We start from the raw sequence: 14,382 nt of genomic DNA, 5'->3' as shown, positions 1-14,382 counted from the left end.
AGCCAGGCGGGTTCCCGGAGCCCCCAGGTGGGCCGGGGTCCCCGGGCTGCGCCGCCGCCCGCGGTACCCGCTCCCGCCCCCACCGTGCCAGCCGCGCGGGACTTTCCCTTTCAGTTTCGGAGGTGGATGGGTGCTGGGGGCGCGCGGGGGTGGGGACGCGTCATCAGAGGCTTAAGCCACCCCCTGCCCGGTGCCCCCCGGCGTTCGGGAGCCGCAGCCCCGGCGCGCGCGGGGGTCCCACGCCCTCAGCGGCGGTGGTCACGGCCCCCGTGCCCCTGCAGGTTTGCGAGGAGCAGAAGTGCGAGGAGGAGGTCTTCCCGCTGGCCATGAACTATCTGGACCGCTTCCTGTCTCTGGAGCCGGTGAAGAAGAGCCGCCTGCAGCTGCTGGGGGCCACCTGCATGTTCGTGGCCTCCAAGATGAAGGAGACCATCCCCCTGACGGCCGAGAAGCTGTGCATCTACACAGACAACTCTATCCGACCCGACGAGCTGCTGGTAACCGGGGGACCCCCACAGCCCCCGGGCACCCCGTTTGTTATAAGATCCCGGGGGTGGGGGTGCGGGTCACAGGGAGGGCGGCCACACCGCTCGGGGGCGGGGAGGGGGCGGGAACAGGAGGTGGCAGTTATCCGGGCCGCCCCCCATCTCCGCGCCGGCCGCCCCACATCCCGCTTTCGACCACGTTTGCGCCCGGGAGCTCGGGCGAAAACTGGGCGGCGCGCGCCCTCTAGCGGTGGCGGCGCGCTCAGGCCTCCCGCGCTAATTAATAAGGCCTTTCGTTCCAGATGGTGGGAGGTCTTTTTGTCTCCACTTGCAAACAGTCGGCTTAATGATAATGAGCACGGGGGCCTTTTCACGCGGCACCTTTTCTGTTTTGATCCGGGATCGCGGGTTGTCTGCCCCCCTCGCCCTACTTCCTGGACCCCTCAACAGGCCACCTTCCTCCCTCCCACCCTCCGCCCTGCTCCTGGCCCCCATCCCGGCCCCTCAGGGCTGACCCTGAGCCTCTCTCTCTCTCTCTCTCTCTCTCTCTCTCTCTCTCTCTGTCTTTCTCTCTCTCTCTCTGTCTTTCTCTCTCTCTCTCTCTCTCTCTGTCTTTCTCTCTCTCTCTATGCCCTGCCCGCCCCCTCTCCACAGCAAATGGAGCTGCTCCTGGTGAACAAGCTCAAGTGGAACCTGGCTGCCATGACCCCGCACGATTTCATCGAACACTTCCTCTCCAAGATGCCCGTGGCCCAGGAGAACAAGCAGATCATCCGAAAACACGCCCAGACCTTCGTGGCGCTGTGTGCCACAGGTAGGCAGGGTGGCCGGCTGACCCCTCCTCCCCAGGACACTGGGACCCAGTTTCTCGCTCTTGGTCTCGGTTTCCCCATCCAGACACAGGACCCCATACCCCTTCTTGCTCTTTGTCTGCCCTGGTGAGCAGAGGGTTGGGGTTGCTCTCTTTTGGGGTCACACAGCTGAGGTTGGCCCTGGCCACCATTCAGTGCATTGTGGCTGGGCGGGGGGGAGGGGGTGGCAGGCTGCAGTCACCCCATGCTGGAAGGGGTTTACTCCCGCAGCAGGCCCACCTCCTCCTCCCATCCACCTCCAGCTCTTCCAGTGTCCTCAAGGGGCCTGAGCCGCGGGGGCCCCCTCCCAGCCTCTCCTGGGCTGGGCCCCCTGCCAGGGGCGCCAATAGGGGCGGGAGCCGTAGCGACTGAGCAAGCCCGCAGGGCCTGGACCACGTGCGGGGGCGGCCAGCAGAGGCGTGCAGCCACCTGAGGCCCCGCCAAGGGCTCCTCAGGGGCAGCTCAGCCCTGCCTGGCCCTGGGAGGAGCCATGGAGGAGCCTGGGCTCGGCTGGCAGCCGAGGGCCCACCCACTTTCCCCCTGGCATTGCCCCTCCCCGGCCAGCTTGCCTCTCTGATCTTGGTGCCAACACCGCACATCACAGCCCAGCCCTGCCTCTGATGGTGTGAGCGGACCTGAGGAAGCCTGGCCACCGCAATGGGGGTGCCCGGGCCCCCGTCCCGTCAGCTCCTCTGTGACCTGCCTTCTCCCCCATCTGCTTTCACGTCTGTTTGGGGCTCACTTGAGTGACTTGAGGGTCACAAGGCAGGATGGCATCAGAGAGGAGGCAGTTGGGGTCTTTCTCCACCTCAAAAGGGACGAAGTTCCCCAGTCCTGACATGAAGACTTCGTTCTCCTGTAGTCTGGTGCAGCCCTGGTGGGTGCCTTTCCAGAATGATTTTGCTTTGTACCAAGAGGTGGGAAGATTCTTCGGCTTCCCAGGCATTCTCGGGTGTTCGGAGTCTCCGGGCCAGGTGCTGGGGAGCAGATGGAGGGAGAACCCATGGACACCCTGGGGGGTGGCCCCCCTCCCTGCCTCCTGCCCTGCAGCCCCGGTGGGGTGTGGGGGAGGCCCCCACAAGTCCAGCCTTGCAGCTGGCAGGAGGCGGTCACTGCCGCGCACCTGTGAGGAGAAAGAACTGAGGCAGCCTTTTATGGAGCTGCGAGTGGTTTCAGAGAAATGGCAAAGTTGTCTGAAGATAAAGCAAGGACAGTTCTGCCTGCCTCCCCCAGGGTGGCTCAGCCTTGGGCTTCCCTCTCACCTAGGACCTGGGAGTGGGCTGTGTGACCTTCAAGGGGGGCCTGCCATGGAGAGAAGCAAGCAGGGTCAAGGGTTGCAAAGAGGCCTGGATGCCAATAGACAAGCAGTGCCCTGAGACTGGGGGGCCCAGCTAGCACCCCACAACCCAGCTGGGGTGCAGCTCGGCTCCATTCACTCGGGTCCACCCACAGTGCAGTTGGGACGTGGCTCTGAGTGCCCTGGCTTTTCTCATGCCTTGAGCAGCCGTGGCCTCCGGGGAGCCCTCGTGGTGGGGCAGGTAAGCCCAAGAAGGGAGCCCCCCCGCTGCTGCACCCCGGGCCCCAATCCCTCGAAGGTGCCCCCTGAAGCGTGGCTGTGCCCTTAGTCGGAGTGACATTTGGGGCCTGGTGATTCTGAAAGATCTGCCCCTGAAAATCCTGGGGAACACAGTCCTACTCTGACAGACGTGGGGCCACCGTGAGTCAGAGTCAACTCTCAGCTGGTGGGTGGGTAGGAAGAGAAATCCCGTGTCCCTTGAAGTTAGCACATACCTGAGTTTAACAAACAAATAGCAGTCAGCAAGGCCACATCCCTCCAGTGAGGCGGCATCATTCTGCACACAGGTGACTGGACTCTGCCAGGCTACGACAGAGCGGCCGGCGGATTTGAACACTGACCTTGTGGTTTGCAGCCGAGTGCTTTAACCGCTGCGCCACCAGGGCTCAGACAATGAATAGGAACGAGTATTAAGAGTTCCAGTGCTCCCTACGGATCACCCCTTACCCAAACATGAGTCCTCCCGCCCTGATCCCCACCAGCTCCAACGGAGGGGGGCAGCTCTGGAAACGTCTCTGCCCCAGTTACCCCCTGCTGTGCCCTGAAGGTGGTGCCTCGAGTGCCCGCCGGGACCTCCTGCGCCTGCAGGCGTGGTTTCTATGCGAGATTGGGTTTGCCTCAGTGCAAAGCTCTTCATTCCCGGCTACCGGCTCACACCCTGGGTGGACTCCCCCGTTTAAAGAGGGAGCAAGGTGGTGACCTCGTTGGGGGTTCCTTTTAAGTTGTCACAGTGCCCAGAAGCTGGCTTTGTCCTCTGGTTGGGGTGGCTGCCTTTCTTCCCAGTCCCCTGACCGGTGTCCCCTCTCAGATGAAGTCTCAGCTGGCCTGCGAGGGCCGCATTGTGGTCCTGGGGGCCCCCTCTCCCTTTGCCCGCTTGGCTCCATTTAGCTCACCTGACACCCCTTGTTCCTGGGCACCCAGTGACACAAGATGAGGCGGGGGGGCCCAACAGAGACGCCCTGGCCGTGTATGGGTGCCCGGTTACAGGCAGGGGCCCCGGTTCACGTGTTGGGATTGATGGCCTATCCACTGACAACGCCTGGAAGGGGAGACAACAGGACAGTCTGGAGTGGCGTGGGTGGACAGAGGCTGCGTAGCGCCACCCACCTGTCACTGGTTTTCCTCCTGTCCGCATTGAGGGTGCTGGGCCGGCTGTGTTTCTCTGCTCAGTGCCCAGCAGAGGAAAAGCAGATATTCCGGAGTGTGCATGAGTGCATCCCAGTGGGCTGCGTTACCTGGGGGTCTTCAAGGGTCTCTGGGGCCGTGGTGCCTACAGGGTGCCAGGCAGGGAGCATGTGAAACGCTGCACCCCGGCTGCAGTGACCTGGGATGAAGGTGGCCCAGCACACGGCAGATAAGCATCTGGCAGCGGCCAAGGGGAGCTGGTAGCCAGAGCTGGTTCCCTGCCCTAGTTTTGCATCTGGAGGTGGGCTCAGGTGGGGGGGTGTGCCCATGGTCCCCAAGACAGCACCAAGGGGCTGGGGGCTGGGGGCTGGGCATCTGGGGTCAGCCAGCTAGGTGGGGCAGAGCTGGATCTCGAGGTGCAGGGAGGTGAGGAGGGGGGACACATGCCTTCAGCATCAGGCCCCCCCCCGCCCCCCAGGGAGGACAAGCAGAAGCCCCTTTCTGGCTGGCATCCTGGCCGTTCCATTTCCCGGGGCCATCTGGTACACTGGCTGGGCATAGATCATCCAGCTTTCCCTCATCTGGGGACACAGCAAACCACTGGAGTTTTGCCGGGCTACATCCAGTGTGGCCCAGGGAGGGCCCTTTTGTCACAGCCTTGCAAGCAAAGGGCCTGGTGGGGCTTACTCACCCACCTTCCCCTAGAGGGAGGGGGATGGGCTGCCCAGAGGGCTCCTCCTGAGGGGGAGGGGTTGAGCTGTCCCTCCCCAGGACCGCAGGGCTCCGGCCTCGGGGACTCGAGGAGTGGCTCTGCTGGCACAGCGTATAGCAACTAGCCCCACCTGATCTGGGTGGGGACCTGGGCCCCTGTCCGCGCGTCCCTTCAGGATATGGCCCATAGTCTCCAGTCCTTGGTGGTGGCAGCTGCTTAGAGCGTGGCTTAGGGTTAGGCCTGTGCTCAGCTGCTGACCAAAAGGTTAGCAGTTCCTGTCCACCCAGAGGCACCTAGGAAGAAAGGCCTGGTGATCTCTTTCCAAACAAACAGCCATTAGAAACCCCATGGAGCACAGTTCTGCCCTGACACGCGGCGTCCCCGTGAGCTGGAGTTGACTCAGGCTGCTGGCTGGTAGCTTGGCGAGGAGTTGTAAAGGCAACATCTTGGGGGTTTGTGTCTTAGTTTTTCAGGCTTTTGTTTTTGTGAATAAGTGATACACTCACCAGGCTCAGAGATGCTAAAAGGACAAGTCCTGAAAGCTGGGGGCAGGGTGAGGGGACACCTGTCCTTGTCCCCAGAAGCCCCACTGTCACCCCCTCCGCCCATCTCTGTCCCGGTGCCCAGCAGCTGCGTTTTCAGTCTGCGTGTCGTTCGCACGTGAAGAGGGAATCCAGTTTTAGGTGGGCTGGTCAGGTGCTGGGGGCTGCTCCCTGAGGCTCAGCCAGTGATCTTCTGGGTGACCGCTCTGAGGGTGAGGGGGGAGCGTCTCAGCATTGACACCACCAGCCAAGTGCTTCGCTTAGGAAGGCCTGATGCACGCGTGAGGAGATGCCGGTGGCAGTCTCCTGCACCCTTGCTCACGGCCCGGCCTCTCTCTCTCTGCCGCAGATGTGAAGTTCATTTCCAACCCACCCTCCATGGTGGCCGCCGGGAGCGTGGTGGCTGCGGTGCAGGGTTTGCACCTAGGTGGTACCAACGGCTTCCTCTCCTACCACCGCCTCACGCGGTTCCTCTCCAAAGTGATCAAGTGTGACCCGGTGAGTGGTGGCATGCTGGCCAAGTGGGGCCTGTGGGCATGGGGGGCGGGAGACAGGAGTGCCCAGGGGGTCCACAGCTGTAGCTGGATGGCAGGAAAGGGTGCGGAGGCCAGCAGGACAAGGGGGCTGTGGCTGCACCAGGGACAGGGCAGGGGCCTACCACATTCAGGAGAGGAGGGGGCCCAAGGGTGCAGGGGAAATGTGGGCAGGACCTTGGTCCTCTCGGTTCACCACCAAGGCCTCCTTGTGCCTAAATGACTGCCCCACACCAGCCGGTGCCTCCAGCCTCTGAAAGGGAGCTCCTTTGCAAACACCGGCACCTTCTGGAACTTGCTGGTGGAACCAGGAGGGTTGTCCGTGGATTCTCGCATTCCCTGAGGCACCCGGGAGCGGGCAGGGCTGTGTCCCTCAGGAAGCCGGGCCACAAGGCAGCCCCAGTCAGTGATCCGTGTCCTGATGGCGGGTGAGGTCAGGGCCTTGGCGAGCTTTGTCTGGGCGACAGTGTGGATGGCCGGTAGTCTCGAAGGGCCCCTGTGTGGTCTGCAGACGTGCACAGTGAGGCTGGTAGAGACAACCTGGTTTCTGAGCCCTAAACTCGGAGTCAACCAGGTCTTCTTTCAAGTGCTATGTTTTATCCCCAGCCTTGTCTCTTTTTAGAGAAGGAATTAAAATAACAATTACAAGAGTTTGTGACAGTTCCCCAGTTAGATCAGGAGGTTGGCAGGTCGGAGGTGGCCACCGGCTGTGTGTGGGTGACCGTCTCCACCCAGGGCTCCCTCTATGCACAAGGGCCAGGTGGTCCCCGACTGGGCTGCCTTTGCGGGTCACCCCAGGGGTGCGGCCAGCATGGGGAAGGACCAAGCTGCAAGAGGCGGAGCGGGGGTTTGGGTGTGAGGTGAACCCCTTGCCCAGTGGTGTTCCTGGTGGCTGGCTGATGGAATCACCTGGGTGATGCATATCACCTTTCTGGAGGCGGCCCCTCCCCACGCTGTGACCGCCCTCCAGCTCGTCTGGGGAGCGTGGGGTGCAGCCAGCTCCCCACTTACTGCTCAGTGACGGCATCATACCACAGCTTTCTAAGGATATTAGATGCCATCCAGTCCGTTCTGACTTATAACGACCCTACGTACTACAGAACGAAACTGCCCAGTCCTGCATCATCCTCACAATCATTGTTATGCTTGAGCCCATTGTTGCAGCCACTGTGTCAGTCCATCTCCTTGAGGGTCTTCCTCTTTTTCGCTGACCCTCTACTTTACCAAGCATGATGTCCTTCTCCAGGGACTGGTCCCTCCTGATAACATGTCCAAAGATATGAGACAAAGTCTCGCCATCCTTGCTTCTAAGGAGCATTCTAGCTGTGCTTCTTCCAAGACGGATTTTTTTAATGATGGGGCTTTGCAAAGCCAAGGAGCCCTGGGTGTCAGAATGAAACTGTGTGTGTGGACTTTGAACCCCAAGCTGCACACCCATAATGAAAACTTTTGCGCGCGCACACGCTCACAGTTTGGCTGCTGGGGCCGGTCTGTTCGGTGTCCCTTGCGGTGCCACAGAGCGCCACCTGCAGGCTGTTGTGGGGAATTGCTGCTTTGCCCCTTAACTTAAATGGACGTGGTTCTAATTAGACCTGAAATATAAAAAGCCTGACAGCCTAGGGGGAGAAATTAACTGTGGCTGCACGTGGGAGGCCCTGGTGGTGCCGTGGTTAAGCACTTGGCTGCTAACTGAAAGGCTGGTAGTTCAAACCCACCAGTACTCCGCAGGAGAAAGATGTGGCGGTCTGCTTCCATAAAGATTACCCACAGCCTAGGAAACCCTATGGGGCAGTTCCACTCTGCCCTATGGGATTGCTATGAGTCCAATCGGCGGCACACAACAACAGTGAGCACGTGGCTTGTGTGGTTATCAGGTGGCAGAGGTAGCTCAGCCTGACTCGGACAGAGAGCCTGGTGGGTGGAAGCTCGGCGTGATCTCCAGCAGTGAGGTGTGCACCCTTCTGGAGCTGGGCTTGGTGTACCATTCCTGGCACCCTCTTGGCGCCGACTGACTGCTCGGGGTAGGGGTGGGCTGCGGCTGCCTGCCTCTGCTCACACCGGGACTCTGGGTTCATTGCCAGGCCACCGCCAACCCCCAGGTGGTTGGGGACTCCTCCAGGTGGCCGTGGCAGGTGGCACATTCTTGGCGGTCTGTTTTGGTGGCCGGCCTTCCTGTCCCGCCCAGGGCGCTTCAGTAGCTGGGTCTCCTTCCGCCCAGGAGCTCGGTTCCTGCTGCTGAGAGCTGTGGCCACTAGTGGGCGCCATCGTCCACTCAGGATGGCCAGGTCCCGCCGGCGCTGCAGCTCACCAGGCGCCTTCCGGGGCAGAGGCGGGGCAGAGGGAAGGGCGAGGAAACCCTGCTCCAACTGTGACCTCGCAGTGTGGGCTCCAGGCAGCCATGGCCCCGGAGCCCGGTCTGTAGGGCTGCTGGGAGGAAAAACAGGTGACAGAGCTGCAGAATTCGCCGAGGCAGCCCTGCGCCACGAGTTCCCAGGGGCAGGTAGACAGTTGCGCCTAAGGGTTCCATGCAAAGAGCTAGAAGGTCGAGGGTGGGAGCTGTCAGGCTCTCAGGATTGGGACTGAGGGTGTGTTGACGGCGTTTGGGGTCGGAGCACCTCTGGGCCTCAGTTTTCTCATCTGTAAAATGGTGCCTTTTGTACCTGCCCTGTCTTCCTCGTTGGAACCCTGGTGTTGCAGTGGTTAAAGAGCTCAGCTGCTAACCAAGAGGTTGGCAGTTCAAATCCACCAGCCACTCCTTGGAAGCCCTATGGAGCAGTTCTACTCTGTCCTATAGGGTCACTATGAGTCGGAATCCATTCGACTGCAATGGGTTTGGTTTTGGGGGGATTTTTGCCTTCTGTGACACACACAGCTCTGAGGGCGGCCCCCAAGGGTCCACTGAGATGCCGTCTGGCCTGGGCCTGTTTCTGGTGGGGGCGTCTTTCCCCATCTAGTTGGAAATTGAGCAGCAACTCCAGGGTCTGTGGCCGAGTGGTGGTCTGTGCATTCCAGGCTGGGACACAGCTGGAGACTGCCTGGTTCTAGAAACCTCCCAGCGTGGCATCCGTGGGTCCCGGAACCCCGCTTCTCTGTCCAGACCTGGGGCCTCAAGGCCGCTGGGCAGCCAGAAGCAGCTCAGAGCCCCGTGGAGACCAGGAGGAGAGGCCCTGGGCACCAAGTCCCCAGATTCTGGGTTCCTCCTTCCTCATGGAAGACACAGTCACGTAGTCTTACCCCAGGGCTGAAGCCCAGCAAGGTTGGAGGTGCAGTGTTTCCAGGACCTTCCAGGAGTTTGTCCCCGCCCTGCCTGAACATTGGTGCCCTCTGTGGTCAGCAGGAGCTGGTGCTGCCCCGGTGGATGCTGTAGGTCACAGAGACGCAGGCCCTTGGTCATGATGGCCTCACACCCTGGAGGGCCGCGTATCATGGAAGGCTGGGTTCCCCGAGAAGAGGGGCTCAGAGGGCTTCCTGCTCTGATGGTGTTGCATTCACCAAGGGCCACGAGAGCTAGGCCGGGGGTCAGGGCCAGTGAAGGCATTCCAGCTCGAGGCCCCCGGTGCCCAGGGGACTCAGGCAGGGTGGTGGGCAGCACGGTTCTGTGTTGACAAAAGAAGCCGCAGTCTTGTGGCGTGGGGAAGCTGGTGGAAGGAGGAGACATTGGGCCCCAAGTGGCATCACCAGGGCCCAGCAGGCAGCTGGTGGCCAGCAGTGGGGTGTTTGATAGCAGCTCTCCATCGGGTGCATTGGGTTGGGGGCCATGCAGCACTACAAGAGGGTTTTCACCGAGCTTTGCGCTTCTAGAAACCTTGGCCCAGGCCTCTTCTCAGACCCCCTCTGTCCACCCCGCCTCCACAGGACTGCCTCCGGGCCTGCCAGGAGCAGATCGAGGCCCTGCTGGAGTCAAGCCTGCGCCAGGCCCAGCAACAGAGCCTGGACCCCAAGGCTGCAGAGGAGGAGGAAGAGGAAGAGGAGGTGGACCTGGCCTGCACCCCCACCGACGTGCGGGATGTGAACATTTGAGGGTGCCAGGCAGGCACCACCCACCGCCACCACCGGCGAGTGGAGCAGCGGCCAGCACCCCCCTAGGGCGGAGGTCACCTCTCCCTGGAAGGAGCAGCCCGGTGCTCCCCCGACGGCCTTGTGCTTCTCCAGAACATTCCGCTACAGAAGGAAAACTTCATTCTCCTTTTTTTTTTTTTTTTTTTAATCGGTTTTTCCTTTGCTCTTTCTCCCTGCCGTCTATGACTTAAGCAACAGAAAAAAAATCACCCCGAAAACTGTCTTATAAAAAGAGAGGGAGAGAATAGATATTTGCATAACCCTGAGTGGGGGAGGGAGGTTGTGCCACGATAATAGAGGATTTTATACCCCAGTAATCAACTAGCTTTTATATTAATGGCTTTGTCTGTGTAGTAAGAATAGGCGTTAACACAAAGGAATTGTCTCCAGGGAAGATTAGATTTGATTCTTTACGTGTTTTAAAAAAAACAAAAAACAAAAAAGCATAAAAACATGTAAAAAAAAATTTTTTTAAGAAAAGCCAACAAACCATTTTTAAAGTAGAAGAGGGTTTTAGGTAGAAACATACATATTCTTGTGCTTTTTCTGAACAGCATAGTTTTCACGCGGTTCTAGGCCTTTATCTTGCTTGCTTTTGCATGTAGTCACTTTAAAAGTCATTTGTACGTGTTTATTTTATTTCTTAGGTAGATGTATAACCTCTTCACCTTAGCAGTGATTGCTGGACCCTCTCGGTTAGTGTAGAAGCGTTCAGCTCATCCCCGTTACGCCTGTGGGTCGGCCGCCCAGGCAAAGGTTTGTCAGGTGCCAGCCTGCGATATCGGGAAAGGCCAACTTCGACTCCTCCGATACGCTATTACTGAGAGAAAACAAATAGTGACATAATATATTCTATTTTTATAATCTTCATATTTTTGTAGTTAACCTGTTTATGAAACGCTGGGTTTTTTTTTTGTTTTTTGTTTTTTTTTTTTGTTTTATTTTCTTCTTCTTCACCCAACAGATGTGTAGCCTGCCCACAGCCAGGTTAAACCCACAGCTACTACGTGTGGGTCTTTGTGTTTGTTTTCCTTCCCCAATGTTCTAAAACCATTCCATTTCAAAGCACTTTCAGTCCAGTAGTTCCGGGGAGCATCTGTGTTTAGTTGGTGTGCGGGGAGAGAGGGGCGATTTTTTAATGGAATGGTTTGGGAATATTCACGTACTTGTGTGCATACAGGATAGGAGAGCAAGTCTGTGTCACTAGGGTGTTCGTGGAAGGGGGTCTTTCTGAAGGCTACGTTTCGGTCAAGAGGGATCACAAGAACTGCATCCTCACGTTGCCGGGATACATTCCTTTTCTGTAGAGAAGTTGAAATTCAGACATCCTTTGGTGCCAACTGGTGTTTGAAAGTAGGGGCCTTAAAGGTTAACCTAGGGAACACGTAGTTTAAGGATTCTCTTTTAGCTGGTTTAGGAGCCCTGGTGGCGCCGTGGTTAAAGCACTCGGCTGCTACAGAAAGGTCGGCGGTTCGAGCCCACCAGCTGCTCCGCGGGAGAAAGATGTGGCAGTCTGCTCCCGTAAAGATTACAGCCTTGGAAACCCTATAGGGCAGTTCTACTCTGCTGTTAGGGTCGCTATGAGTCGGAATCGACTCGACGGCAGTGGGTTTGGCTTTTTGGTTTGGTTTGGTTTGTTTTTTTTTTTGGTTTTTTTTTTTTTTAAGGTGTTTTACAACTGAAGGTTTTTAAACACTAAAATATATAATTTATAGTTAAGGCTGAAAAAAGAATATTTATTGCAGAGGATGTTCGCAAGGCCAGTATGATTTATAAAGTAATGCAATCTCCCCTTGATTTAAAACACACACACACGTGCAGAAACCTTTCTGCCTTGGATGTTGCAGATTTAATACGGTTTGTAAAAGATAGGTCCTTTTCACAGACAACAAGAAAAAGAAACAAGACAAGAAAAGCCACACGTAGATAGTGATTGAGCCGGTATGTAGGAAATTGGTGCTCTTGAAATAAGGTTCCAAATTAGCGCACTTGAAGTCCGTTCAGTTCCAAGAGATTCTTCCCCCAGCCCCCTCCTTTTCTAAGGAAATTTAGCAACCATAGACAATTTGCACATCTTGGTGACGTACCTGGTTGTAATTATTATGTAGGAAGTGTTGAAGGGAGGTGGCGGGAGCATTGAGGCTGATGGCTTGGAGAGAGGACGTGAGCTGGACGTCCATGGGGGGGAACGCTGCCGCCGAATGCCAGGCGGCGGCCACGCCAGGCCAGGGTGGTGGCTCTGCGTTCTTACTGCGCTGCTATAGGTGACTTCCCAGCATTCCCAGCATGGTTTGGAAACAAATTCACATCGCTTCCCTGTGTCTCTTTCACATTGTTTTGCTGCTACTGGAGGATCAGTTGTTTTGTTTTACAATGTCATATACAGCCATGTTCTAGGGTTTTAATATTCTCATAGAAAATTGTATTACGGATGCCTTTTTTTTGTAGTTTTTTTTTTTTTTTTTTTTTTAATGTGATCAATATGTGATTACCGCTCTGTCCCAAAAAAGGTTCCTGTTTCACAATACCTCATGCTTCACTTAGCCATGTGTAGACCAGGCGGCCAGGTTTTGACCCACGGCCTCCCACTTCGGATGGACGGTGGGCTTGGCAGTGGTGCGGCGTTCACATCCACCGAGCAGGCCTCCCCCAAGACCCGTCCGCACCCATGTCCTCTCCCCTGTGCCTGTCATGCTGGATTCTTCATCTGACCTGGGATTTACCATCGCGGTGCTTTTTAAAAGCTGCATCGTTCTTTGTGTTTGGCTACGAAAGTTGCTTGGTTGCTTGACAAGTCTGTCTTGGGCACTGCCTGGGTGCAGTGCCCAGGACCATTGGAACAGCTTCTGGAGTTGTGTTCAGTCTGGGGCGTGTCTGGTCTGTTGGGATGTACTAGTGTCTCTTGTTCTGTGGATGACAGGATGATGCTAATTTAAAGAGACTCCAAATCTCGATGAAGCCAGCCGATGGCGCCGCGGGCCCAAACCAAAAGGGTGGGCATGCTGGTGGGCCCGCAAGGCCAGGACCCTGCCCGCCCCTGCCTGGCTGCACCCCTGCCCCCCAGGAACACTGCTTATGCTTACCTCAGAACCACCCGCTGCATCTTCTCTGAACCAAACGGGCTCCTTGAGGGACTGTTTGTCCGTAGTGGTGCGCAGGGCAAGGCGGACGCCTTCCGCACTGGGCGGAAGCCCATGGCTGGTGGCAGGCCCAGGGAGCGCGTCCCCGTGTCTGTAGGGGTCTGGGCGGAGGCGGTTTGGGTCATGGTTGGTGGCGGCGGCTGCCGCGGGGCCGCGTGCACACCGCTTCCCACCGCAGACATATAACCGGCACGTTTCCAGCAGAAAGCAAAAGACAAACGTGAAAAGTCTAGAAATAAAATTGGTAAAACCCCTGTGCCGTGGCCTGTTTGTTTCCATGGTCTGGTGGGAAGCCAGGGTGTGGGGCCTGCTGCCTGGTACCTGGCACGGGCTGCAAGGGGTGGCAGGCAGGGTTCCCCGCCTCTGCACTTCGACACTGGGGTGCCCGGGCTTCCTGTGCACTGTGAGGTGTTTTCGGCATCCCTGGCCTCCACCCTGCTGATGCCACCAGCACCCACTCACCCAGTGTGACAACCAGAAATGTCCCCAGGCGTGGGGAAGCACAGCCACGCTGGTTGAGAATTGCTGTTCCAGAACAAGGTGGGAGGGGGGCTGCAGGGACCCAAGGAGATCCCAGGGAGGGCTTGGTAATACACCTGCCGCTAGCCGGCACCCGGTGGGTGCACCACGCACCATTGAACACATGGCCCCTGGCCTTGGTGACAAAACTGTCCCACCCACATTCTCACCATCATGCCCTCCTAGGCCATTTGCAGAAAGAAAAACAAGGGCCCCCTATGTTACCCCCTGCTGTTTGCTTGAGGTGGCGGTCTGATGTGCCCAGACCTCAGAGGGCACAGCGCAGCGTACGTAGGAGCCAGAGCGGGCACGGGGAGGCTGCTGGAATACCTGGGACCTCATCCATGGCTCCAGGTGCATGCAACGGGTCTAATTTCCAAACCCTGGGGTCGAGGGGGTAGTGACCAGCACCTAGGGAAGGGACCAGCAGGCTTTTGCCTCTGGTCCTCAAGACCCTGGCCCTTCAGGACCCCAGTTCGGGGGGTTACCAGCCCTGGGGGACCCCAGCTTGGAGACCTTGGGGGTCTGGGGCTGTGCCTCTTCTCAGAGCCTCGGGGTCCTGTCTGAAATAAGACTAGTCTGTCTGCACCCCACAGGGCTGGGGGAGAATTCCAACTGTCCAAAAACAAAACAGAAGCCCAAGTCACACGCCCAGGATGGGGCTGCCTGTCGGCCCACATTCAACATTTAGGAACCACCTACTGTGTACTGCCCTGCTCTGGAGGCGCCTTCTTTCCCGGGGTGGTGCTGAAGGCCCCGGAAGGCATCCTGTTCATGCGCAGTGTGCGTGGGGGCTGTCAGCGGGGTCCGGCTCCTCCATTCGTACACGCGCACGTGTGC

General features: G+C 58.0%; 1 protein-coding gene across 1 annotated transcript in view; it reads left to right on the top strand.

Annotated features, from left to right (window-relative positions):
• CCND1 (cyclin D1) overlaps positions 1-9,983 on the top strand; it is an 11,627-nt gene extending 1,644 nt beyond the window's left edge. Inside the window, exons 2-5 of the mRNA XM_004383633.2 lie at positions 282-497; positions 1,140-1,299; positions 5,641-5,789; positions 9,680-9,983. Coding sequence (XP_004383690.1) covers positions 282-497; positions 1,140-1,299; positions 5,641-5,789; positions 9,680-9,844 — 690 coding nt within the window. The 3' untranslated portion in view covers positions 9,845-9,983. The remainder of the gene's footprint in view (positions 1-281; positions 498-1,139; positions 1,300-5,640; positions 5,790-9,679) is intronic.
• The last annotated feature ends 4,399 nt before the right edge of the window (positions 9,984-14,382 follow it).

The sequence above is a fragment of the Trichechus manatus genome, unplaced genomic scaffold (assembly GCF_000243295.1).
Source record: "Trichechus manatus latirostris isolate Lorelei unplaced genomic scaffold, TriManLat1.0 scaffold00113, whole genome shotgun sequence".
NCBI lineage: Eukaryota > Metazoa > Chordata > Mammalia > Sirenia > Trichechidae > Trichechus > Trichechus manatus.
Note: the sequence above shows the minus strand (reverse complement) of the source record. Positions and strands in the feature narration are given on the sequence as shown.